Source organism: Suncus etruscus, chromosome 7, assembly GCF_024139225.1.
Source record: "Suncus etruscus isolate mSunEtr1 chromosome 7, mSunEtr1.pri.cur, whole genome shotgun sequence".
In the NCBI taxonomy this organism is placed as follows: domain Eukaryota; kingdom Metazoa; phylum Chordata; class Mammalia; order Eulipotyphla; family Soricidae; genus Suncus; species Suncus etruscus.
Window position 1 is genome coordinate 130479793 of NC_064854.1, and position 25489 is coordinate 130505281.

General features: G+C 39.9%; 1 protein-coding gene across 1 annotated transcript in view; it reads right to left on the minus strand.

The window, feature by feature from the left end:
* The window catches only part of DNAH12 (dynein axonemal heavy chain 12), a 227137-nt gene that overhangs the window by 77912 nt on the left and 123736 nt on the right, over window positions 1-25489 (minus strand). The window contains 9 exon segments of the mRNA XM_049776149.1: window positions 1-152; window positions 2857-3018; window positions 3902-4094; window positions 7013-7191; window positions 8102-8401; window positions 10994-11249; window positions 12627-12793; window positions 16104-16242; window positions 24711-24862. The exon segment at window positions 1-152 is cut by the window's left edge and continues 43 nt beyond it. Coding sequence (XP_049632106.1) covers window positions 1-152; window positions 2857-3018; window positions 3902-4094; window positions 7013-7191; window positions 8102-8401; window positions 10994-11249; window positions 12627-12793; window positions 16104-16242; window positions 24711-24862 — 1700 coding nt within the window.

Here is a 25489-nt window from a genome sequence, read left to right on the forward strand (position 1 = left end):
TGTCTCAATCGATTTCGAAAGGCATCACCAATAGGGCTAAATGCCACAACAATATGAAGATTATCTTTGCAGCGATTCACAAAGAAAGCAAATAGAGCCAGGGGACTAAGTTCTTCATGCTTGTTTCCAGCTTGAGCAACAGGACGAACACCCTAGGCAAAATAAAAACTTCATAAATAAAAATCGATTAGTAAGTATTAGAATATCAATCTCATTACTCTCCCTGCAAACATATAAAACTTTGGGGCCAAAGCGATAGTGCAAAAGATAGGGCTTTAGTCTTGCATATGGTCTATCAGGAATTGTTTCCCGGTACCCCACATGGTCCCCTGAACCACCATGAGTAACACTTGAGCACAGATTCAGGAGTAGGCCCAAAGCATTGTGAGGTAAGCTCCAAAAGAAAAAAAAAATTTTTTTTTGTTTATCAAGTGAATTATTTTAATAGTTTGCACTTTGAAGAATTCATTTAGCTCCATAGTTCTATAAGTTAAAAAAGTAACTGCCAATAATTTAACTTATGAGGATGTCATTAAAATTTCACTAAAATATGCCTAAGACTATAAGTCAACATTGCTTTTAAGAGAAGAAATCTAGTTGCTGAAAGGAGGTGAAGTTATATGCATGTTATCCCTTCGTTAACAATATTTAAGCCATAGTACCTAAAACAAAAAAAGGAAGAGAGAAGAAAATATTCTTTCATAGAGGTAGTTGGGGGAGACAAGTGAGAAATTGGGGCCATTGTTACATTGGTGTAGGGAAACATGCATTGGAGAAGGAATGGGATTGGAACATGAATACTGTATAACTGATAATCATGAACAACTCTGTAACTGTGTCTCCTGTGGTGATTCCATTAAAAATAACTAATAAAAGAAGAAATCTTTTTTTAGTTTGTTTGTTTTTGGCTTTTTTTGGTCACACCCGGCAGTGCTCAGGGGTTCCTCCTGGCTCTATGCTCAGAAATCGCCCCTGGCAGGCTCAGGGGACCCTATGGGATGCCGGGATTCAAACCACTGTCCTTTGCATGCAAGGCAAACACCCTACCTCCATGCTCTCTCCAGCCCCAAAAGAAGAAATCTACACAACTGATTAAGTATTAGGAAGGTACTGTCTTAAACATTATAGAGCATCTATCTGTTCTAATATTTTATAGATATCAAAATTAATTCTATCAGTGCGTATCATAGAAGAAATATGTTAAGTTTAAGATAGGGCATTCAAAGTGGAATACATAGGATGCTATGGAAAATCAGTATAAATTAAGCAGAAACAGTGCTTCATTTCAGTATTCCTAAGATCTGACCATGGCTATTTCTTTGTGGAGAAATTGATAGAGTGTTCTAGGACTTGGCTGAATGTGCAGGAAAAATTCTTTTTTCTTTTGATATTATTTGATATTATGGGGATCAGATTCAGGGCCCCACCTATACAAAACAAGTGCACTACCACTACATCCCAGCTCAGGAAGATGTTCTTAAAATCTATTAGGTGATGTCATAATTTAGTAATAAAGCAAAAACCAAATGTTTTCTGCAAAGTCACACACACACACACACACACACAAATAGCAAGCAACCACACCCCACAGCCACTGCAATATAAATGGCTCAGCCTCACAACTTTGTGATGAATCTCAGAAGAGACACCAAACCAATGAAACTCATAGCTACACTGATCATTGGGCTGAAAATTTGAGGCCTCCAGGGAGGGAAGGGAAGGCCAAGAATCAGTCCAGTTCTATAGATTCTGGAGTTCCTGGAGCATGCAGCTGCATATGTGGTCACTCAAACCTCCAAATTCCACAATATTGACAGCTCAGTAGCAGCAGAGCAAATGAGATAAGAAAGCCCATTAAGCTCAATAAGTGAAAACAAGAGCACAGAAGGCTCAACTAGCAATGAACAGTTCAGTAAATTCTGAGACAATGATTTTAATCATACCTCTACAAGATACAACAATTTCACAAATTTTCTTTCGCTGGGCCATTTTTTTTTTAATAATTCCAACTTACCATTTTGTTATAGCAAGCAATACAAAGTAAATTACGTTGTGCCTGTTCAGGAGGCAGGTTTGTTTAGTGGGTGAGAACTAGGAAAAGGTCACACTGCTGGTGGGATTAGTGTTGATATACTAACTGCCCCAAACGAGTAATATGAACATCTATGGGAACCGCAGTGCTAAGTGCAGGGAAAAAGCAAAAGTAAACAGAAAAGCCTAGCAAAGCATAGGAAATTCCACTCCTCAAAGATGTCTATTTCATGGTTAATAGAGTAACCAATCCTTGTTTGGTCCCAGATATAATGCCACCATCCTCAGTACTTCCAGGAGTGATCCCTGAGCTCCAGAGTAATCCGTGAGCACTGCCCATAAAAGGAGTTAGAAGTGATAGAAATATTCCATGATTGGCAGAATCACCACTCGGCAGCCAGGGCCATATTCTTGATATTGACAGAAAAAAAAAGGCAGAGAATTTGAGATCTATTTTTTTCTTTTTCCTTTCCCACCCTAAGCTACAAGCGTGTGATGTACACTAAATCATAAAAGTTAATTAAATATGTTTTGAAAGGATGTTTTCTCCTACCACTGTTACTCTAAAGTGATTTAATATCTCTGATCACTGACAGAGCAGCTCAATATGTTCAATTATTTGAAACAATTAACTTCATTATAAACAAGAAATTATAAAATGTCATAGCTGAAGTAGAAATAATTTAACATTAAAAGATGATTACAATAATATGTTTTCAATTAGCAAAATTCTCTGCACAAGCTATATTTATCTCGAAGAGTACAGAAGAGGTTTGAACGTAAGAATATTTCTGCACTAAAAGCAGCAGTACTAAAATGTGTTACCTCCATCACTTCTTGTTTTTCATCTGCTGCAAAAATGTTAGGTATTTCGCCAGTATTGAGCACACTATCAATATCTTCAAGGAAAGCCTCCTCTTTAATTTGAGTGTCCGTGATTATGAATACCGTCTTTTGGCCTTTCATGCCCACATTCCTGAGGAGAGCCTGGAAAAAATGTACTCAGAAGTAATATTGTTGGAAACTTGTATATGCTTTCCTAGTCTTACAATGTCATTCGATAACATCCAAAGAGTGTTACCTCTCCCTACTTCAGGCAAGGCTGTCACTCAGGACCTCCATTTATTCCATTCTCTGAAAAGGTTAGATTTTTGTCAAGTCCTCAGACAGTTATTAATCTAGATGAAGGCTAAGGAAGGCCTAATTATAGTCTAACTTCGAGGAGAAAAATGAACTTGACAACAGAAGAATTTCTGTCCATTTATTTATTTATTCATTTATTTTGGTTTTTGGGTCACATCTGGCAGTGCTCAGGGGTTACTCCTGTCTCTATGCTCAGAAATCGCTCCTGACAGGCTCAGGGGACCATATGGGATGCCGGAATTCCAACCACTGTCCTTCTGCATGCGAGGCAAATGCCCTACCTCCATGCTATCTCTCTGGCCCCCAAATTTCTGTCCTTTTAAGGCAGAGATTTTAAAGCTATAATTATAATTACTAGAGGTCAACTGTGCTATATCATGGAATTAGTCTGCTGGAAGAAAGGGTGAAATGGAGGAAAAAAGAGCCAGGAAATAGAATAACTACTGAGGAACTAATTGGAGCCTTTAAATTCAGCCCTGTTAAAAACCTACTTACTTCTGTACCTATCAGGCAATAGGGTAAGCCAATATTGGTAAACTAATAATTCTTTTGCTTAAGATAGTTTGTTTTTTCTTTTCTTTTTTGCTTTGGTTTTATCAACTCTACAGAAAGATTTATAATCATCAACATCAGGATTTCCACACACAGCTATATGGACAGGCTCACTTCACAAGTAAAAGAATACACTGAAAATATTTGGCGATGCAAGGCTTCTTCATAATTTTACCTTCATATCTTCTCTCCATTCATTCATACTGTAGCTCTTTGAAATTTCTGGTTGGAAAATCTGCATTTTTGCCATGGATGTCGCCAGACATGTTAAAGATTGACGACCACTTCCTCCAAGTCCAACGAGCAAAGCATTTCCACCAGACTGCTTTAGAATGCGACAGATTCGTGATAAATGTTCCAATACATACCTGCCAGAAAATCAATATTACTATACTGTAAAATAAAACTCACATAGCTTGTGAGATCACCAGGGCACCGTATCTCTACCCCCAGGTGGATGGGTCTGAAGAAGCAGGTAGGGTAGGTGTGAAGGATTAATAAACCAAGCTAGCCAGGAGAGTCATGGGCTCAGTGGCTTCTCCCTTATGGTGTCCTCTCCGAGCATGCCAAGCCAAAACTGACTTTTATTATCCCAGAACAAAATCCACGAGGGTGGGGCAGGACAGAGTAACCCATGTGGGCTTTTACATATCAAAGGAGAGATTTAACAGAAAGAGGAAGATGTGAGAACAACTTTGTTTTGAGGTTTAGACTGAGGTTAATTGCTAGTGTCATGTTATATTATACTACGGGTTGGAGATAGGATATAGGTTGAGTGCTTGCCTTACATGGCCAAACAGGATTCTTTGGTACCACATATGGTCCCCTGAACCTGCCAGAAGTGATTCCTAAGTGTAGGACCAGGTAGAGGACAATCAATTAAAGTAAAAATTCAAAAAAAAAATATAAATAATATGAACGTTTAGACAGTCATTCTGAAAGTATATTATTGTTATTATTAACTTATCTTTCAACATTTTTAGTATGATTTTATTTGACACAGTCTGTTGTCTACAAAACAAACAAACAAACAGGGCCATAGAGATAGTAGTAGGGTGTTTGCCTTGCACGTGGTCAACCCAGGAGACAGTGGTTCAATTCCTGGCATCCCATATGGTCCCCTGAGCCTGCCGGGAAAGATTTTTTTTGTTTGTTTTTAGGGGCACACCTGGTGACACTAACCCTATACACTAAGAAATTGCTCCTGGTTTGGGGGACAATATGAGACATCAGGGGATTGAACAGTGGTCTGTCCTAGGTCAGCTGCATACAGGGCAAATGCCCTACCACTGCACCACCACTCTGGCCCTAACCAGGGGCGATTTCTTAGTGCAGAGCCAGGAGTAACCTCTGAGTAACACCGGGTATGACCCCCAAAAAACCCCCAAAAATAACCCAACAACAACAACAACAAAAAACAAACAGGAAAAAACACTCCTATAAGTAATTAGAAAAAGTAAAATTGAGCCATAATGATACTTTTTTTTTTTTTTTTTTTTTGTTTGTTTTTGGGCCACACCCGGCGGTGCTCAGGGGTTACTCCTGGCTGTCTGCTCAGAAATAGCTCCTGGCAGGCACGGGGGACCATATGGGACACCGGGATTCGAACCAACAACCTTAGGTCCTGGATCGGCTGCTTGCAAGGCAAACACCGCTGTGCTATCTCTCCGGGCCCGATACTTTATTTTTTAAATTAATTTTATGCGTGATTGGAGACATGGTTTGAGTATACTCAGGATGCTCATGAATATTTCTGGTTCCATGTCAGTGGTAATTCCTGGCAGTGCTCAGGAGAACAGATGTGGAGCCTGTCATATTTTGAACCAGGATGGGTCACATGCAGGGCAAGCACCTTCACCTCTCTACTATCTCTCGAGCTTTGAGACTTTAACTGGCAATATATAAAACTTGGCAATTCTAAGTATTGCCAAGATTGAGAAACAATGGAAACTCTTTAAAATATTAATTTTGAAGATAGAATGAAGAAACTTAGTAAAATAAAAGATGCTTACATACTATGACTCAATTAATTCTACTTCTGAGACTATCGCACCCTATAGAAACTCATATTATGATTCTAAAGAAACACAAACGTACAAAGTATTATTGCAAAAATAAGAAGTCACCTTCCAGCCTGTCTGACTGGAATAATGGTACATTGGATAAAGTACTTGCCTTGCTTGTGGCCAACCTCAGTTAGATCCCTGGCACCATAGAGGGTTCCTTGAGCACATCCAGAAATAGTGCCAGATACAAGAAAACCCAGAACCAAGACTAAGCCGTGAGCATCACTGGGAATAGACCCAAAAGAAACAAAAAGTCCATTTCAAACTAATGACTAAGTTGTTATTAAAATAGAATGTCATGAATTAAAGCAGGGGTGATGAACATGTGGCTCTCCAGCCGCATGTGGCTCCCGGTCAAAATGAATGCAGCTCTTTGCCTCTTATCGTTATTTTGTATACTGTGTCTCTTTGCCAAGTTTGGATTTGGTTTTGCTGCTTCTGAGGAGGGACCTCTGAGGAGAGATCTCTGAACGCGGAGTCCCGCCCCAGGCTGCGTCATCCCGTCTCCCATCCCTTGAAAACAACTGCACAGGCCAGCCAGCAGGAGGACCCGTGTGTCACATGTTGGGTCACATCTGGCCCATAGTTCTGAGTGTGGAGGACGCAGCATACCCTCACCATCACTGCAGGATTTTGACCCTCACTCAAAATGGCAAAATGCAATATGTGTTTATTATATAGATTATTGTTAAAATTAGATGCTTTTGTGTGTTTGTCTGTTTTGGCAGGTCACTGTGTGCTGTGGCTCTCTGACGCTCACAGTTTAAAATTTTGGCTCTTTGTGTCGAACTTGTTCGCCACCCCTGAATTAAAGCATACTAGGCCCATAAAATGGGATATAATGGAGTAAAAATTAATTTTTATGACTCTCACAAATATGAAAAAAAGCAAACTGCTGAAAAAGTACAATAGGATGCCAGTTGTATGGAGTTTTAATATTCAAAGTACAACTGTGTTTAGGGACACAAATGTGTAATAAAAATAGAGAAATACAATGAAATTCATTTTACTCTTGTAGATTGTGATGGAGAAATATAGTGATGGATAATAGGACAAAAATTTAAATATTTAAAATAATAAATAAATAATTAATATTTGATATCTTAAATTTATTGATGGATATAAGTTCATTCATATTATTTTATACTTCTTTGTGCACTTTAAATATTTTTTAAAATGTACAAATAGTAATTTTAAGCGTCAATACAAAATGTAAATACCTAAAAATGACAAGATTCATCCTTGTTTTATGAGTTTGATTGTACTCATCTAAGCATTGTTCTACAACAATATTAAATTGGTGAATATTTGGAATTTCAATATAAACTCTTTCATCTCCTTCAAGGTCAGGATTCATGTAGTCACCAAACAGGAGATTTCTTAAGTCCTCTTCTGTTACCTATAAGACAGAAATCAATAGATTATCAAACTAAAATGTTTTTCAAAATAAGTTTAAGAAAATGTTATATAAAATTTTGTTCTGTCCACATTATTGAATACATATACAATTGCTAATATTTTAACATAATCTGTGTGTAAAATGAATACCTGGAACATACTGTAGTCTTGGGAAACAAAAGCCTTTTAAAAATAATATTAAAATATTTTTCTAGCTACTGATATAACATTCAGAGCAACTCTCTTTTATTTTATAGTTTTTGTTTATTTGTTTGTTTTGGGTTACACCCGGCAGTGCTCAGGAGTTACTCCCAGCTCTACGCTCAGAAATCGCTCCTGGCAGTATCAGGGGAGCACATAGGATGCCAGGATTTGAACCACTGTTCTTCTGCATGCAAGGCAAATGCCCTATCTCCATGCTATCTCTCCGGCCCTTATTTTACAGTTTTTAAGAGAAATCATATTTAACACTTTAACATATTTATGTATTTTAACTTCTATAATATGAATGTTTACCTTTAAAATAATTTACGTGTCACATAAGTGATATGTATATAAGACAATACATCTATAAACAAATCTCAAATATACATCTATGAGGATAATTTCAAGAATATGATTAAGAAGTATTTAAAATTAATGTTGACTAGCAATCAATGCCAATGTATTTACTGTAGTTATCTCAATGTGTTAAAGATACTCGGGCCCGGAGAGATAGCACGGCGGCGTTTGCCTTGCGAACAGCCGATCCAGGACCAAAGGTGGTTGGTTCGAATCCCGGTGTCCCATATGGTCCCCCGTGCCTGCCAGGAGCTATTTCTGAGCAGACAGCCAGGAGTAATCCCTGAGTACCGCTGGGTGTGACCCAAAAACCAAAAAAAAAAATAAAAAAAAAAATTAAAGATACTCACTGGTGCATTCTCTTTCCTCAAATGTGAAAAGATACCATCAAACGATTCCTTAAAATGGTCCTTCACAACATTCTTTACTAATTTGAACAGCCAGTTCCTATCCTCGTCATTAATAAGGCGATCATAAAACACGCGGAAGACCTCGTGCACAAAGAGGCGGATCATGGTCTGCTTGCTCTCGACAGCATCCTTCTGGATGAGGAGGCAGCCCAGGATGACTCGTGCAAAGTCCCGCAAATTGAAAGTGTAATGAGATTTTGTGGGAGTTGGCAAAAGATTTTCCATTGATTTTTTATATACCTGAATATAATAAAAGACACAAAGCAAAACTAAAATTCTTAGAATCAGTAAATGATGCAGCAAAATTTGGTCAATTGCACAATTTTGGGAAACAGAATCAGACCTCTATCAGAATATTAATTAATCATTCAAATTCAATTAATTGTACAAATATTGTGTTTATTCTATCAGATTAAATTGGTTTGAAAATTATGTAGAGTAGTACTAGCAGAGTAAATGATTTATTTTGTTTTCTTTTTTTTTTTGTTGAATTTTTTTTTATAATTTTTTATTATGAATTATGAGAACAAAAGATGCAAAGAAAGAGGATAAGGTAAAGTTACAGTGGAAGGACAATCACCCATAACATAATTATCAGAAGAAGTCCCCTTGCTGATATCTTAACTTTGAATTTTCACCAAAGAAAGTTAAGATAAATAAAACAGAATCCATGTGCAATTACTTTTTCCCTCAAGTCCCCAGACTGTAGCACATTATAATATTTCTTAACAGCACACAAGGCAATCTAAAGCCATCAAACTTACGTAACTCCTTAAACATTAGAGGCATAGTATTTTTTACATTTCCATGTACATGCATATTAGCTTAAGTTAACCTCAAATTTTAAGTGGGTGTGTTTTAAGGATTAGAGTCAAAGGAGCACAGTAAAAACGGTGTTAGAGTGGCAATTGTTGTTTGCATAGGCCCACCAAAATATGAGAGGCATGGAAAGGAATAGCCTTGGCCTAAATACAAAGAGATCCTACCCCTGAAGTTTCCTGGCATAAGACCAGCTCTAGGCCTCAGGAAAGTTATCGTTCGCTCCAAGACATTGTCCGTAGCGCCAACACACTTATCACACAGTCTCTGTTGTTGGTCTCATGTTTCTGTATTAAAGATTCTGGAATCTGCATGTCCTACATTGAAGTCATGATGTGGAGTGCCTTCTCGTTTCACCTCACCATGAAAGGGGAATGCAGGAAGCCCTGTCCTGTAAGCAGGTTGTTGTTGTTAAGTCTTCTCAGTGTTAAGGGAAGTCTCTTTTGAGCAGGACGATGTCTGAGCAGTGGTAGGGTCTTCCGTGGTAGAGGATAGCTTCCAGGTGATGTTATAGACAAACCTCACCATAAAGGGGCAATACAGCAAGCCCTGTCCAGTAAACAGGTCATTGTTCTTGTTGTCTTCTCAGTGTTAAGGGATGTCTCTTTTGAGTAGATCGATGTCAGAGCAGCTGTAGGGTCGTCCCTGGTACAGGAATGCCTCCGGGTGATGTTATATACAACCTTGGATGTTTTGTAAATGTCTTCTGTAGATCAAGGGGTAAATGGAGAATGCCCATTCTTCTGAGGCCTGTGCCAGGTCTTTATGTCAATGTTCAGGGTATGTATAGTATTTTCCCATGCCAGTGTGCCTACGCAAACAAGATATAAAGCCACGTGGTGCTATCAGATATATGGGGGCATAAGAACATTTCCACCCCCGGCGTCCCATATGGTCCCCCCAAGCCAGGGGCGATTTCTGAGCACATAGCCAGGAGTAACCCCTGAGCGTCAAACGGGTGTGGCCCAAAAACAAAAAAAAAAAAAAAAAAAAAAAAAAAAAAAAGAACATTTCCAACAAGACCCATGACTTGGTTCAAACATAAGTATTAAACTGAGGGATTCTTTCACACCAAATTCCATATTGAGCAGTTCACAAAGAGAAGATAAAAAACATGGGGGGGATCATCACTGTATAAGAAAGTATTTAGCAAAAGTTATAGCCGTCAAAGAAAACACCCATAAAATGTTGAAAAGATATGTGTCCTTTTTATGCCTTTTAAAATAGTTGTGTGGGTGTTAACTCTAGGGCACCACTTTGGTCTGTGAATTAGGACTCAACAGTACTTAAGTTAGAAAGGGTAAAAAAGGAGTAATGATGATAGGAGTTAAAGAAGTTAAAGAGAAATATGAACTTATGAAGGGGTATGCAAAAGGGCAGAGTACAAAATGGACATTCTGCATACATAAAAACATAATTCAATGATAGTGAGTACTATTAATGTTTCTTGTGAGAGTACTATTAATGTTTCTTGTGCGCGCGGGGGCAATAGCCCCCGCGCGATTTTGAAAATGTAGACTAGACAGAGATTACCAGTGCCAGCCAAACCACCTCCTGCTAGACTCCCGGCTCCCAGGAAGGAGAGATCCTTCAAGAAGCTGGGAGAACAGAAGTTCAGAGCCCCACCCAGACCCTCCCTAAGGAGCCGCATGGATAGTGGGGGAAGGCCTAGGGTACCTTCAAGCTCCACCGAGGGACCCAACTCACCGGCTTGCCCAGGGGTGTGGCCCGGGGAAGCCCTGGAGATCTGGAGCAAGGCGGCAGAGGGGTGCTGGGGTTACCCAAATCCCGCACCCCCCCTAGGCCTGGCCAAGCAGGCCTCCGGCATGGCGTGGGCCTGCCAAACCTCCTCCTGCTAGACTCCCCTTATTTTGTTTTCTAACACTCAACCATAGTTTCTGACATTAAAGTTCATAAGAAGATGGCAGAGGTGGTAGAATGGGAAAATAATTGTAAAGACCATATGAGAAAAACTGTAATACTAAAACATTTTATATCATATAATGTATTTACCTCCATAGTCCCACTAACAATTTGATTTCCAGTTATAAAGTACTCTGGAGAAAATTCATTCATCTTAAGGTAGAATGCTACAATTGAAGAGAAGATCCGGGTCATGGTTTCATCACTGAAAGCATTAATAGTACAGATGTTGAAATGTCGAGTAAAACGCGGTGTGACTGGATTTCTTCCACCACCTGGAGGACCCATGGCAGCAATCATCTCAATGTCAACCAATGTGATTTTACTTGTGTCCTTCAGGTCATACCTTAAAAGCACATGAAAAATCCCAAAATCATAGTTAGTGAGTCTGTAAGGTGAAATGAACTGTAAATCTTTGAAATTTGATCGTTTTCCTTAAAATGAATAATAGTCATAATTGATATGTAAGACTTACATCTATGAGGCCAGAGTGATATCACAGAGTGATAACTTTTAAGGATAAAATAATTTTCAATACTAAAATAAACAATAGTTGAAAAGAAAACGATTGAAAATAAATATATTTCTAATTATTGGATTGTTTGTTCCAGTTATCTAATATATATTCAGAGGAAAGAATGGAATTAAAAGTAATACAATGAACCAGAGAAACAGGAAAGTAAGGCTCTCACTTTGCCTGTGGCCTTGTTGTTACAGACCCCTGAGCACTGTCAGGTGTGACTCCTGAGTTGAATGGAGCCAGAAGAAAGCCACTGGGTGTGACCCCTCAAAATAGAAAGTTTTGCCAGAGAGAGAGCATGGAGGTAAGGCATTTGTCTTGCATGCAGAAGGACGATGTTTCGAATCTTGGCATCCCATATGGTCCCCGGAGCCTGCCAGGAGCGACTTCTGAGCATAGAGCCAGGAGTAATGCCTGAGCACTGCTGGTGTGACCCAAAAACCAAAAATAAAATAAAATAAAATAAAATAAAATAAATTTTTAAAATGGGGGCCAAAGAGATAGCATGGAGGTCAGGCATTTGCCTTGCATGCAAAAGGACGGTGGTTCGAATTCCGGCATCCCATATGGTCCCGCCCCAAAACATTGACCACAATAAAAATTAAAAAAAAAGTTTTAAAATGCCTGTAAAATAAAATTTGAACTACCACACTAACCATACTCAATGTACTCTGAGATACTCATGGAGATATTGGTGGACAATGCAGTGCTTAATGAGCCTAAGGTTCCCACAGGCACAAGATGTACTCTAGTCCTTAGGGTCAGCTCCCCAGTCTAAGAGTATCAATTTAATGTTATGAGAGCCGAAAATAGAAGAATAGAACAAAATGATGAGTAATTAAGCAGAAGGACGGTGGTTCCAATCCCGGCATCTCATATGATCCCCTGAGTCTGCCAGGAGCGATTTCTGAGCGTAGAGCCAGGAGTAACCCGAGTGCTGTAGGCTGTGACCCAAAAACAAAAACAAAAAAGAAAGAAAAAAAGAAATTTCAGTGAAGGGGCCAGAGAGCTATAGAAGTATAGAAGTATAGAAGGTATAGCACTTGCCTTGCATATGGCTGACTGGGGTTCAACTCCCAGATCTCAATATGGTCCCCAGAACTCTGCCAGGAGTGATACCCGAGAAAGAAGGAAAAAGCCCTGAACACTGTAAGGTGGGGCCCCAAAATCAAACAAACAAAAATATTTCAATGAAGTAATTACCAGTTCCCACAATCAAAAAACTGTCGTAACAGTTCAATAGGAGGTTGAGCTCCATATTTTTCTAATGCAGGCATATTCATGTCATCTATAAAAATGATGCACTTCTTTCCCATAGGTGGTCCAAAGACTCCTTTGCGTCTTTTATCCAACCTAGCCATAATGATATTCTAAAATATAAAAAGATAAAGTATTAAATTTAAAGTCATACTTAACATCAGAAAAATTGCAATTAAGTGTTCAAATTATATGAGGAAATAATGTCAAATAGCAATATGCAAAAATGGTCCATAGTGCTTATCAATTTATATTTATTAATATTTAGGATGGCACAAAATTTCATATCCAACATTATTCAAAAAGAATTTGACAATTTCTTGTACTTGAATATTAATAATTTATATACACTTACATTTTGTACATACACAAAATAACTTTCCTTGTTGGCTATCCCAACACACTGACATATCCATCATCTTTTCACTTACTCAGTATTTTAATGCACTAACCTAAATTTGTCCTGATTTTTAAAGTTGAGGAAATTTCAGGTGTTTATTTATTTATGTTGGATTTTGGGCCACACCTGGTGGTGCTCAGGGGTTACCCCTGGCTCTGAGCTCAGAAATTGCTCCTGGCAGGCTCGGGAGACCACATGGGATGCTAGAAATCGAATCTGGGTCTTGTTACTCCACCCTGGATTTATTCCACCTGGATTTACGTGTAGCGACCTGAGACCCACCCATTTCTGGGAGGGGTCTTGGGAACCGGATAATAGGTGTGACCTTAATTGCAAGACCCGGCCCATTCCTGGGAGGGGTCTTGGAATAGGTAGATAAACCCGGAAGCCCATGGGATTAAGGGCTTTTGCCTTTTGGGCCCTGCTGGGCTCTCTGAGGAGATGGCTGAAAGAGGATAAGAACGAGGGCAAGCCTAGAATGCTGTAAGCTTGAAAGGTTATGAGTAGGCCACACACATGTGGTGGCTAGGGCCTAAATAAAGATGGAGGTCTTGCCTAAAGCCTGCGTGAGAGTAAGTGATTTCACCTGGGCCTAGAACTCGCCGGCGGCATGGGGGATGAAGCCACGTGGCTGGGGCCTAAGCACAAAGGCCTCCATCCATCGCCATCCTGCCCCACTCGTTAAATATTTGACACTACGGTCTTGTCCCCGGTCCATGTGCATGCAAGGCAATCACCCTGCTGCTGTGCTGTCACTCCAACCACCCCAAATTCCAGATGATTTAAAAACAGAAATAAGTCCCACAGGTCAAGAGCAAAATGAACACATTAGTTTTTGTAAATAAATGGTTAAAATGGTGCTAGGAAAAGGGTCTCTGCAATATTTTGTCTTAGAAGGACATTTGGTACACAAGGTGGAAGTCACAAGTTACATGATTCCATGTACAGAAGGTCATGGTTTGAAGTTTTCACTGATAGAAAGCAGTATCTTTAATTGCCAGTAGCAGCTAAAACTCTAAGGGCCATTAAGGAGAATCTTGAAAGAACCATCTACCCAACCAGCAAACTTCCCTCCCACCCCCTTTCCCTTCCTCTCCTTCCCTCCCTCCCTCCTTCCTTCCTTCCTTACCTTCCTTCCTTCCTTCCTTCCTCCTTCCTTCCTTCCTTCCTTCCGTCCTTCCTTCCTTCCTTCCTTCCTTCCTTCCTTCTCTTCCTTCCTCCCTCCCCCCTCCCTCCCTCCCTCCCTCCCCCTCCCTCCCTCCCTCCGTGTGTGTGTGTGTGTGTGTGTGTGTGTGTGTGTGTGTGTGGTTTTTGGGTCACACCCAACAGTGCTCAGGGATTATTCCTGGCAAGCATGGGGGACCATATGGGGCGCCGGGATTCGAACCGATGACCTCCTGCATGAAAGGCAAACGCCTTACTTCCATGCTATCTCACTGGCCCCTCCTTCCTTTCTTTCTACTACTCTTCTTCCTCCAGTTCCTCCCTCCCTCCTTTCCTTCTCTTTCTCTTTCTTCTGTCTTACCCACTTCCCCCAAGTCACTTTGTTCTCTCTCTCTCTCTCTCTCTCTCTCTCTCTCTCTCTCTCTCTCTCTCTCTCTCTTTTGTGGTTTTTGGGTCACGCCCGGCAGTGCTCAGGGGTTACTCCTGGCTTCATGCTCAGAAATGGCTCCTGGTAGGCACGGGGGACCATATGGGATGCCGGGATTTGAACCGATGACCTTCTGCATGAAAGGCAACCGCCTTACCTCCATGCTATCTCTCCGGCCCCTCTCTCTTTTTCTTATAATAATTTCTTTATTTAAGCACAATGGTTACAAACATGTTCATAATTGAATTTCAGCCATAAAATGCACAGAACCCTTTACAGTGCAGCGCATCCCCCCTGCCTAACCCAATCCCCTGCCTATCTTTGAGACAGGCATCATATTTCTCTATCATTGTCAGGGTAGTTGTTAGTTATTTCTTTAAACTGCACTTACTACCCTTTGTGGTAAGTTTCATATCATGGGCCTGGTCTTTTCTGGCCCTCATCTCTATTGTCTCTGGGCATTACTATTATATTGTCTTATATTTTTCTTTAATCTCACAGATGATTTAGACTGTTCTGTGTTTATCTCTCTCCCTCTGACTTATTTACTCAGCACGCACAATAGTCTCCATATCCATTCATGTAAAGGCAAATTTTGTGACTTTATTTTTTCTAATAGCTGTGTATTCCATTGTATAGATGTATCACAATTTCTTTAGCTACTTATCTGTTATTGGGCATCTGGGTTGTTTCCAGATTTTGGCTACCATAAGTACCGCTGCTAAGAACATATAGGTCACTCTATCCTCTTATAGTCACTTCTCTGGCTAAAAAAACTGTTGTTGCTACTTAGGCTTTGAAAAGTAACCACTAAATAATCCAGTTTTAATAGTTAAAATTTTATCTTAAATTTTTGCTTTTAATTTTTTTTCTTTAAAACTTACTCTGTAGGACTAAAGAGATAGTTTAGAAAGCTAGTGCAAAGGCTTTGCCTGCTGGAGGCCTGGGTTTGATTTCTTACCCAGCACTTCCAGTAGTGACCCCTAGGCAACAAGCCAGCGATAGCCCCTGAGCATTGCCAGGTGTGAAAAACAAAAACACAAAATGAAAAAATTACTTTGTAATGTCAAAATAAAAAATTTGAAGTTATGACCTTATGAAGATCGATATAACTTTTATTGAACATGTAATTTGAAACATTAATCCAGCAAAGCAAACTAGAACTATATATATATATATATATATTTTTTTTTTTTTTTTTTTGGTTTGGTTTGGTTTGGTTTGGTTTTTTTTTGTTTTGGGGCCACACTCGTTTGATGCTCAGGGGTTACTCCTGGCTATGCGCTCAGAAGTCGCTCCTGGGTTTGGGGGGACCATATGGACGCCAGGATCGAACTGCGGTCCAACCTACAGTAGCGCTCGCAAGGCAGACACCTTACCTCTAGCGCCACGTTCCCGGCCCCTAGAACTATATTTTTAGTTTTAAACTAACCTGAATCTGGTTGGCACTGGTCCTTGCAGACAAATTAACATAAAAAGGAAAGTACTTTTCCTTTTCCAAGTGATTCATTAACTTGTCCTTCACATATACTGATTTTCCTGTTCCCGTTGGACCAACGAAAAGCAACGGCCTTTATGAAAACAATGAACAGAAGGGGGAAAGTCAGAGTACATTTCTTTCAAGGAAGGTAAGTACTAGCTGAAAACTTAAATAATAATTAAATCACATTTATCTAAGGCCTCACTTTATCATTGTTAATTTATAAAATAATAGCAATGCAAAGACTAGTATACATTTCTGTGTGCTAGCAAGTAAACCCTGTTTAATTTTTCTGAAATTAACCTTTATCTCCTCACAAAAGTGATGTTTCTACACTTCTTGTGCAGGTACAGGTGAGGGGTGCAGTTTGGAAGAGGCCGAAATAAAATATATAATGTATAAATGTAAGAGAGGTTTAGGCTGTTTCTCAGTTATTCCAACAGCAGGAAGTTTTTGTGAGAAATTGAATGACAGTGTCTTATAAAGTGAACAGTATGTATACCACTACCTTAAGCACTTTAGAATTAAGCCCTCTGAATACTAATGGAAAATAGTTTTCTAAAAGCAAAAGAGCAAAAGTCCCCATGTTATAGGGACTCAAACAATATTTCTCCTTTTTTTTGTTTCTTTTTTTTGGGGGGGGGCCACACCCAGTGATGCTTAGGGGTTACTCCTAGCTATGCATTCAGAAATCCCTCCTGGCTTGAGGGACAATATGAAATACTGGGGATAAAACTGAGGTCTGTCCTGGGTCAGCTGCGTACAAGGCAAGTGCCCTACCACTGCACTACCGCTCTGGTCCTATATTTCTCCTTTTTGAGTGATCGTAACATTAAATGGTTATAAAAGTATAATATAGTAAAAAAAAAGTTTATATAAGCTCCTCTCTCTTTGATCTTTGTCATTCATCTTTGTACTTTTTCATTTAAAAATCACTATTCTGACAATGTTTCATGGCACAAAAACACTGCTGTACTGAGAATTCCCCAGAAGTGATGAATGTCTTCCTCATATAAGGAAGTATTTAATCTTAAAATCTAAATGCAACTATGGGTATGAAATAGGACTAAAATATAGGCCCTTAGAAGCTACTTTTATGGTTTTCATTAAACAAAATAATATAGTTTTATTAAATATATAAAATTTTCTCAGAAAAACTTTAAGTAAAGATGACACTCATGATTTCCAGGGCGGGTCTCCAGAACGTGAAAGCCGGCGGGCTTTCGCAGAAGCCAGCTGCCCTGTTTGGGACATCAGGCAGGGAAAAGCCACGAATCTGCACCTGCCCAGTGGAGCCCAACTGTGAGTGCTCCTTGTAAATGTTTCTCTACTGTCCTCTTGCGTGAAACTCTTGGGAGTGGGGCAAAAGACGCTCCAGAAATCTGCTCTCCCAGACGCCATTTCCAGGGCGGGTCTCCAGAACGTGAAAGCCGGCGGGCTTTCGCAGAAGCCAGCTGCCCTGTTTGGGACATCAGGCAGGGAAAAGCCACGAATCTGCACCTGCCCAGTGGAGCCCAACTGTGAGTGCTCCTTGTAAATGTTTCTCTACTGTCCTCTTGCGTGAAACTCTTGGGAGTGGGGCAAAAGACGCTGCAGCAGAGCACTTAGCTCCGCTTCGCTACGCGGCCGTGCGCTCTTTCTAAGAAAAGAACACCATCGTAACAAGAAGAAAAAATCACACTAAGAACTGAGCTATAACACAGAAGCAAGCATTCCTCTTCGGACTGTCTTCTCCGTTGAATGCTTGGGCCTAAGATTTGATCCAGTGTGAGGCTTCACCCACGGAGGACTCCCCTCCTTTAGAGACAAGTCAGCCCATCCAGAAAGGGCGGAGCCAGAGAAGTGTGCTGCCTACATCATATAGCCAATGAATACCACCACAACACGTAGAAAAACCCAAAATACAAATGTGACAATGGGGAAACAACGCAGGCCAGCATCAGACATAGAGAATGAAGAGGACAATTCTGATGACCAGATAATGGCCAACCAACTAATCAACCTCTCAGATAAGGACTTTAGACTAGCAATATGGAATATGTTCAAAGAACTCAAAGAAACCATGAATCGAGTTGAACAGAACATTAATAAGAACCAAGAAAATATGAAGACAGAAATCACAAAACTCCAAACTGAAATAACATATCAATTAACAGGCCTGAAAAAGTCAGTAAACGAAGTGAATGACAAAATGGATAAGCTCTGGGACAGGGTATCAGAAGCTGAGAATAGACTTGGTGCTGTGGAAGATGAGATACATAACAATTCCATACAGCAGGAGAGATTGGACAAAAAACTTAAAGCAAATGAGCAGACAACGGAAAAATTAGTCAAAGAATGGGAACAGATGAAAATAGAAGTCTATGATAAGATCAACAGAAACAACTTAAGAATCATTGGAGTCCCAGAGACCCAGGAAGAATCAATGGTCAAGAACATCATTAAAGAGAAACTTCCAGAGCTAAAGAATATAGGTGATCAAATCCTACATGCTCGAAGAGTACCAACCAAAAGAGACCCCAGAAAAAACACCCCAAGATACATCCTAGTCACAATGACAAATCCCACAGATAGAGACAGAATTCTGAAAACAGCAAGATCAAAAGGGGAAATTACGTTCAAGCAAGCGTCCTTGAGATTTACAGCAGACCTGTCACCAGAAACACTCAATGCCAGAAAGCAGTGGTGGGATATTGTGACAAGACTGAATGAAATGAATGCTTCACCCAGAATACTATACCAAGCAAAACTCACTTTCCGATTTGACGAAAGAATACATGGTTTCACAGACAAAAAGCAGCTCAGAAACTTTACAGACTCCAAACCAGTCTTAAGAGAAAAACTGAAAGACCTAATTTAAGACAAGACTAACCAAGAGACACACCAAATTTCGATATAAAGATGGCATTAAATCCCAGGACAATTCTTTCTCTCAATGTCAATGGACTAAATGCACCAGTCAAGAGACACAGAGTGGCTAAATGGATCAAAAAACTCAATCCAACCTTCTGCTGCCTACAAGAAACGCACCTGAATAGTCAGAACAAACATAGACTCAAAATAAAAGGCTGGAGAAAAATTATCCAAGCAAACAACACCCATAAAAAAGCTGGAGTGGCCATACTAATATCAGATAATGCAAACTTTACACTCAGGAAGGTTGTAAGGGACAAAGATGGACATTTTATATTAATCAAGGGGTATGTAGAGCAGGAAGAAATAACTCTCCTAAACATATATGCACCGAATGAGGGGCCAGCAAAATATTTAATACAACTGTTGACAAATCTGAAAAATAATATCAATAACAACACAATAATTGTGGGGGACCTCAACACGACTTTGTCAACACTGGATAGGTCAACCAGACTGAAACCCAACAAGAATATACTAGACCTGAGGAGAGAATTGGAAGAAAGAGGCTTAGTGGATATATATAGGACACTCCACCCCCAGAAACCTGGATACACATTCTTCTCCAATGTACATGGGACATTCTCCAGGATAGACTACATGCTGGCACATAAAACATACCTCCATAATATCAAGAGGATAGAAATTTTGCAGACTGCCTTTGCTGACCACAAGGCTCTGAAATTATTTGTGAATTCCAAAGGGACTCAGAAGAAAAACCTTAACACCTGGAAGTTAAACAGCCTCATACTCAATAACCAGTGGGTCCGAGATGAAATCAAGGAGGAAATCAAAAGGTTCCTGGAAACAAATGACAATAAAGACACAAACTATCAGAACTTATGGGACACAGCAAAAGCAGTACTGAGAGGAAAATTTATAGCTTTGCAAGCACACATCAGGAAGGAAGAAGGAGCTTACCTGAGTAGCCTAATGACACAGCTAATAGAACTAGAAAATGCTCAACAAAAGGACCCAAAAATAGGAAGACAGAAGGAAATAACAAAGCTGAGAGCAGAAATCAATGAAGTGGAAACCCAAAAAAACAATCCGAAAGATCAACGAAAGCAGAAGTTGGTTCTTTGAAAAAATAAATAAGATTGATAGACCACTGGCAAACCTAACAAAGAAAGAGAGAGAGAGAAACTTGATAACTCGTATTAGGAATGAAAAAGGAGAGATCACTACTGATATGAGAGAGATTCAGAGGGTAATCAGAAACTACTTTGAGAAACTCTACACCACTAAAAATGAGAACCTGGAAGAAATGGATAAATTCTTGGACTCTTATAATCTTCCACGGTTGAAGGAAGAGGATGTAGCATATCTAAACAACCCCATCACCATTGATGAAATTAGAATGGTAATCAAAGGTCTGCCGAAAAACAAAAGCCCAGGCCCAGATGGATTCACTAATGAATTCTTTCAAACTTTCCAAGAGGAACTACTACCAATCCTGGCAAGACTCTTTCATGAAATTGAACAAACGGAAACACTTCCAAATAGCTTTTATGAAGCCAACATCACCTTGATACCTAAACCAGACAGAGATGCTACAAAAAAAGAAAATTACAGACCAATATCGCTGATGAATGCATATGCAAAGATCCTCAACAAAATCCTGGCAAATAGGATTCAATGCCTCGTTAAGAAGATCATCCACTATGATCAAGTAGGTTTCATCCCAGGAATGCAAGGCTGGTTTAACATCCGTAAATCTATCAACATCATACACAACATCAATAACAAGAAAAATAAAAACCACATGATCATATCAATAGATGCAGAGAAAGCATTTGATAAGGTCCAACACCCATTCTTGATCAAAACTCTCAGCAAGATGGGAATGGAAGGAACCTTTCTCAATCTAGTTGAAGCCATCTACCACAAGCCAACGGCAAATATTATCCTCAACGGAGAAAAACTAAAAGCCTTCCCTCTAAACTCTGGTACAAGACAAGGCTGTCCTCTCTCACCACTCCTATTCAACATAGCACTGGAAGTACTTGCTATAGCGATTAGGCAAGAAAAAGATATCAAGGGAATCCAGATAGGAAAGGAAGAAGTCAAGCTCTCACTGTTTGCAGATGACATGATACTCTACTTAGAAAACCCTAAAGACTCTACCAAAAAGCTTCTAGAAACAATAGACTCATATAGCAAGGTGGCAGGCTACAAAATTAACACACAAAAATCAATGGCCTTTCTATATACCAACAGTAATAAGGAAGAAATGGACATTAAGAAAACAACCCCATTCACAATAGTGCCACACACACTCAAATATCTTGGAATCAACTTGACTAAAAATGTGAAGGACCTATACAGAGAAAACTATAAAACTCTGCTCCAAGAAATAAGAGAGGACACGCGGAAATGGAAATGCATACCCTGCTCGTGGATTGGCAGGATTAACATCATCAAAATGGCAATACTCCCCAAGGCATTATACAGATTTAATGCTATCCCTCTAAAGATACCCATGACATTCTTCAAAGAAGTGGATCAGACACTTTTGAAATTCATTTGGAACAATAAACACCCTCGAATAGCCAAAGCAATCATTGGGAAAAAGAATATGGGAGGAATTACTTTTTCCCAACTTTAAACTGTACTACAAAGCAATAGTTATCAAAACAGCATGGTATTGGAATAAGGACAGGCCCTCAGATCAGTGGAATAGGCTTGAATACTCAGAAAATTTTCCCCAGACATACAATCAACTAATTTTTGATAAAGGAGCAGGAAACCCTAAATGGAGCAGGGAAAGCCTCTTCAACAAGTGGTGTTGGCACAATTGGATAGCTGCTTGCAAAAAAATTGAACTTAGACCCCCCAGCTATCATCATGTACGAAGGTAAAATCCAAATGGATTAAAGACCTCGATATCAGCCCCAAAACCATAAGATATATAGAACAGCACATAGGCAAGACACTCCAGGACATTACAGGCATCTTCAAGGAGGAAACTGCACTCTCCAAGCAAGTGAAAGCAGAGATTAACAGATGGGAATATATTAAGCTGAGAAGCTTCTGCACCTCAAAGGAAATAGTGCCCAGGATACAAGAGCCACCCACTGAGTGGGAGAAACTATTCACCCAATACCCATCAGATAAGGGGCTAATCTCCAAAATATACAAGGCACTGACAAAACTTTACAAGAAAAAAACATCTAATCCCATCAAAAAATGGGGAGAAGAAATGAACAGACACTTTGACAAAAAAGAAATACAAATGGCCAAAAGACACATGAAAAAAGTGCTCCACATCACTAATCATCAGGGAGATGCAAATCAAAACAACGATGAGATACCACCTCACACCACAGAGAATGGCACACATCACAAAGAATGAGAATAAACAGTGTTGGCGGGGATGTGGAGAGAAAGGAACTCTTATCCACTGCTGGTGGGAATGCCGTCTAGTTCAACCTTTATGGAAAGCGATATGGAGATTCCTCCAAAAACTTGAAATCGAGCTCCCATATGATCCAGCTATACCACTCCTAGGAATATACCCTAAGAACACAAAAATACAGTACAAAAACCCCTTCCTTACACCCATATTCATTGCAGCACTATTTACCATAGCAAGACTCTGGAAACAACCAAGATGCCCTTCAACAGATGAATGGCTAAAGAAACTGTGGTACATATACACAATGGAATATTATGCAGCTGTCAGGAGAGATGAAGTCATGAAATTTTCCTATACATGGATGTACACGGAATCTATTATGCTGAGTGAAATAAGCCAGAGAGAGAGAGAGAAACACAGAATGGTCTCACTCATCTATGGGTTTTAAGAAAAATGAAAGACATTCTTGCAATAATAATTTTTAGACACAAAAGAGAAAAGAGCTGGAAGTTCCAGCTCACCACAGGAAGCTCACCACAAAGAGTGATGAGTTTAACTAGAGAAATAACTACATTCTGAACTTTCCTAATAATGAGAATGTATGAGGGAAATGGAGAGCCTGTTTAAAGTACAGGCAGGGGTTAGGTGGGGAGGAGGGAGACTTGGGACATTGGTGGTGGGAATGTTGCACTGGTGATGGGTGGCGTTCTTTACATGACTGAAACCCAAACACAATCATGTATGTAATCAAGGTGTTTAAATAAAATTAAAAAAAAAAAGATGACACTCATGCAAGTTATGTAAGACATTCAAATTTAAATGATGCTAAAGACAAATTATCCTAATGTTTTAAAAGAAAAAAATTGCAATATTATTTAAGAAATTTGGTGTGGGACAGGAGAAATAGCTCAATGGGCTAAAGTGCATGTTTTTTTTTTTTGGAGGGTACACCCAGTGATGCTCAGGGGTTACTCCTGGCTATGCACACAGAAACCGCTCCTGACTTGGGGAACGATATGGGATGCCAGGGGATCGAACCGTGGTCCATCCTAGGTGAGCACAGGCAAGGCAGGTGCCTCACCACTTGCGCCACCACTCTGGCCCTTAGGTTTGTTCTTAGTAATAAGAACTTTATACATGTAAATCTGACATTTTCAGATGATCTCAAGTTTAGTTAAAAATCCCAATCCTCCTTGGGGCTGGAATGGTGGCACAAGTGGTAAGGCGTCTGCCTTGCACACACACTAGCCTAGGACGGACAGCAGTTCAATCCCCCAGCGTTCTATATGGTCCCCTAAGCCAGGAGCAATTTCTGAGCTCATAGTCAGGAGTGACCCCTGAGCATCACCAGGTGTGGCCCAAAAACCCCCAAAAAATAAATAAATAAAAAGCCCAATCCTCTTAGAATGTACTATTATATTTTAAATGCATGTTCATAGGTTTGAGAGAGAGAGAGAGAGAGAGAGAGAGAGCAAGAGAGAGAGAGAAAAGGTGCTTGCCTTGCATGTGGCCAACCCTGATCTGAAATCCCAACACCACATATGACCTCCTGAAAATTACTGGTGAAAATTTCTGAACACAATGCCATGAATAGTCCCTGAGCACTGCTGGGTGTGGTACAAACAAAAAGAAGAAAGAAAAGGGAAGGGAAGGGGAGGGGAGGGGAGGGGAGGGGAGGGAAGGAGATGGGAGGGGTGAGGAGGGGAGAGGAGGGGAGGGGAGGGGAACGGAATGGGAGGGAAGGGAAGGGGAGGAAAAGTGAGAAAGAGAAAGGAAGGAAGATGGAAGGAAGGAAGGAAGGAAGGAAGGAAGGAAGGAAGGAAGGAAGGAAGGAAGGAAGGAAGGAAGGAAGGAAGGAAGGAAAAGGGAGGGAGGGAGGAAGGAGGAGGAGGGAGGGAGGGCGGGAAGGAGGGAAGGAGGGAGGGAGGGAAGAAGGAAGGAAGGAAGGAAGGAAGGAAGGAAGGAAGGAAGGAAGGAAGGAAGGAAGGAAGGAAGGAAGGAAGGGAGGCAGGGAGGGAGGGAGGAAGGGAGGGAGGAAGGGAGGAAGGGAGGGAGGCCACATTGCTTTGCTGCTTTTTTTTGGCTGATTTGGGGGAAAGGGCTTGGCTCAAATCCAGCTATGCTCTGCGTTTCCTCCTCCCTGTGCTCAGAGATCATTCTTGACAGGGCTCAGGGGATTAATATGAGTTCCTGGAGGTCAAATCAGGATCAGACGCATGTAAGGGAAGCACCTTATCACCTGTATCTCTCTCTCCCCCAAAATGCTTGTTTATAACATAATTTCTTACTTTGCATAGGTTATACTTAAATCCATTAGAAATGTGTAACGAACTGTGTCCATCGTAGGGACTATTGTATCTTGAATCTTGACATATTTGTCTCCTAAATTAGTATTTTTAATTAATTCGTTCCAATGGATCCAGCGACCTCTGTGCCTCAGCTACAAGAGAACAGAAGATATAAAATGTTTACAACCACATACTTGCTCTCTGAAAGACTCTTAAACACTATGTTACCGTATTTGTTTTTAAGATTTAAATTTGTCCCCTTAAATTATGAGATATTAAAAAATACAAATTTGAGATACTATTTATCTAAAATGATATTGAAATCTGAAAGTCTTAGGCAGATTTATGAGCATCTATTCATCCATAACCAATTTAATACATTTTTCTTTAAATTAATTTTCCTTTTCATGGGGGCTGGAGCAGTGGCACGGTAGTAGGGCATTTGCCTTGCACTAGCTGACCCAGGACAGACCGTGGTTCAATCCCCTGGCGTCCATATGGTCCCCCAAGCCAGGAGTGATTTCTGAGTGCATAGCCAGGAGTAACTCCTGAGTGTCACTGGGTGTAGCCCAAAAAAAAAACCCCAAAATTAAATTTTCTTTTAATGATAAACTTATTAAGAACATCATAAAGTTTATCCATAAATATTCAACATATTTTAGATATTTTGCCCTGTCTTAATGCTCTATTTTTCCAACATTATTTTAGAATATCTTTTTGAATATCAAGCTCTATATTTACTTGAGAATCATTCTGAGGTAGCTCTAATTATAATTTAA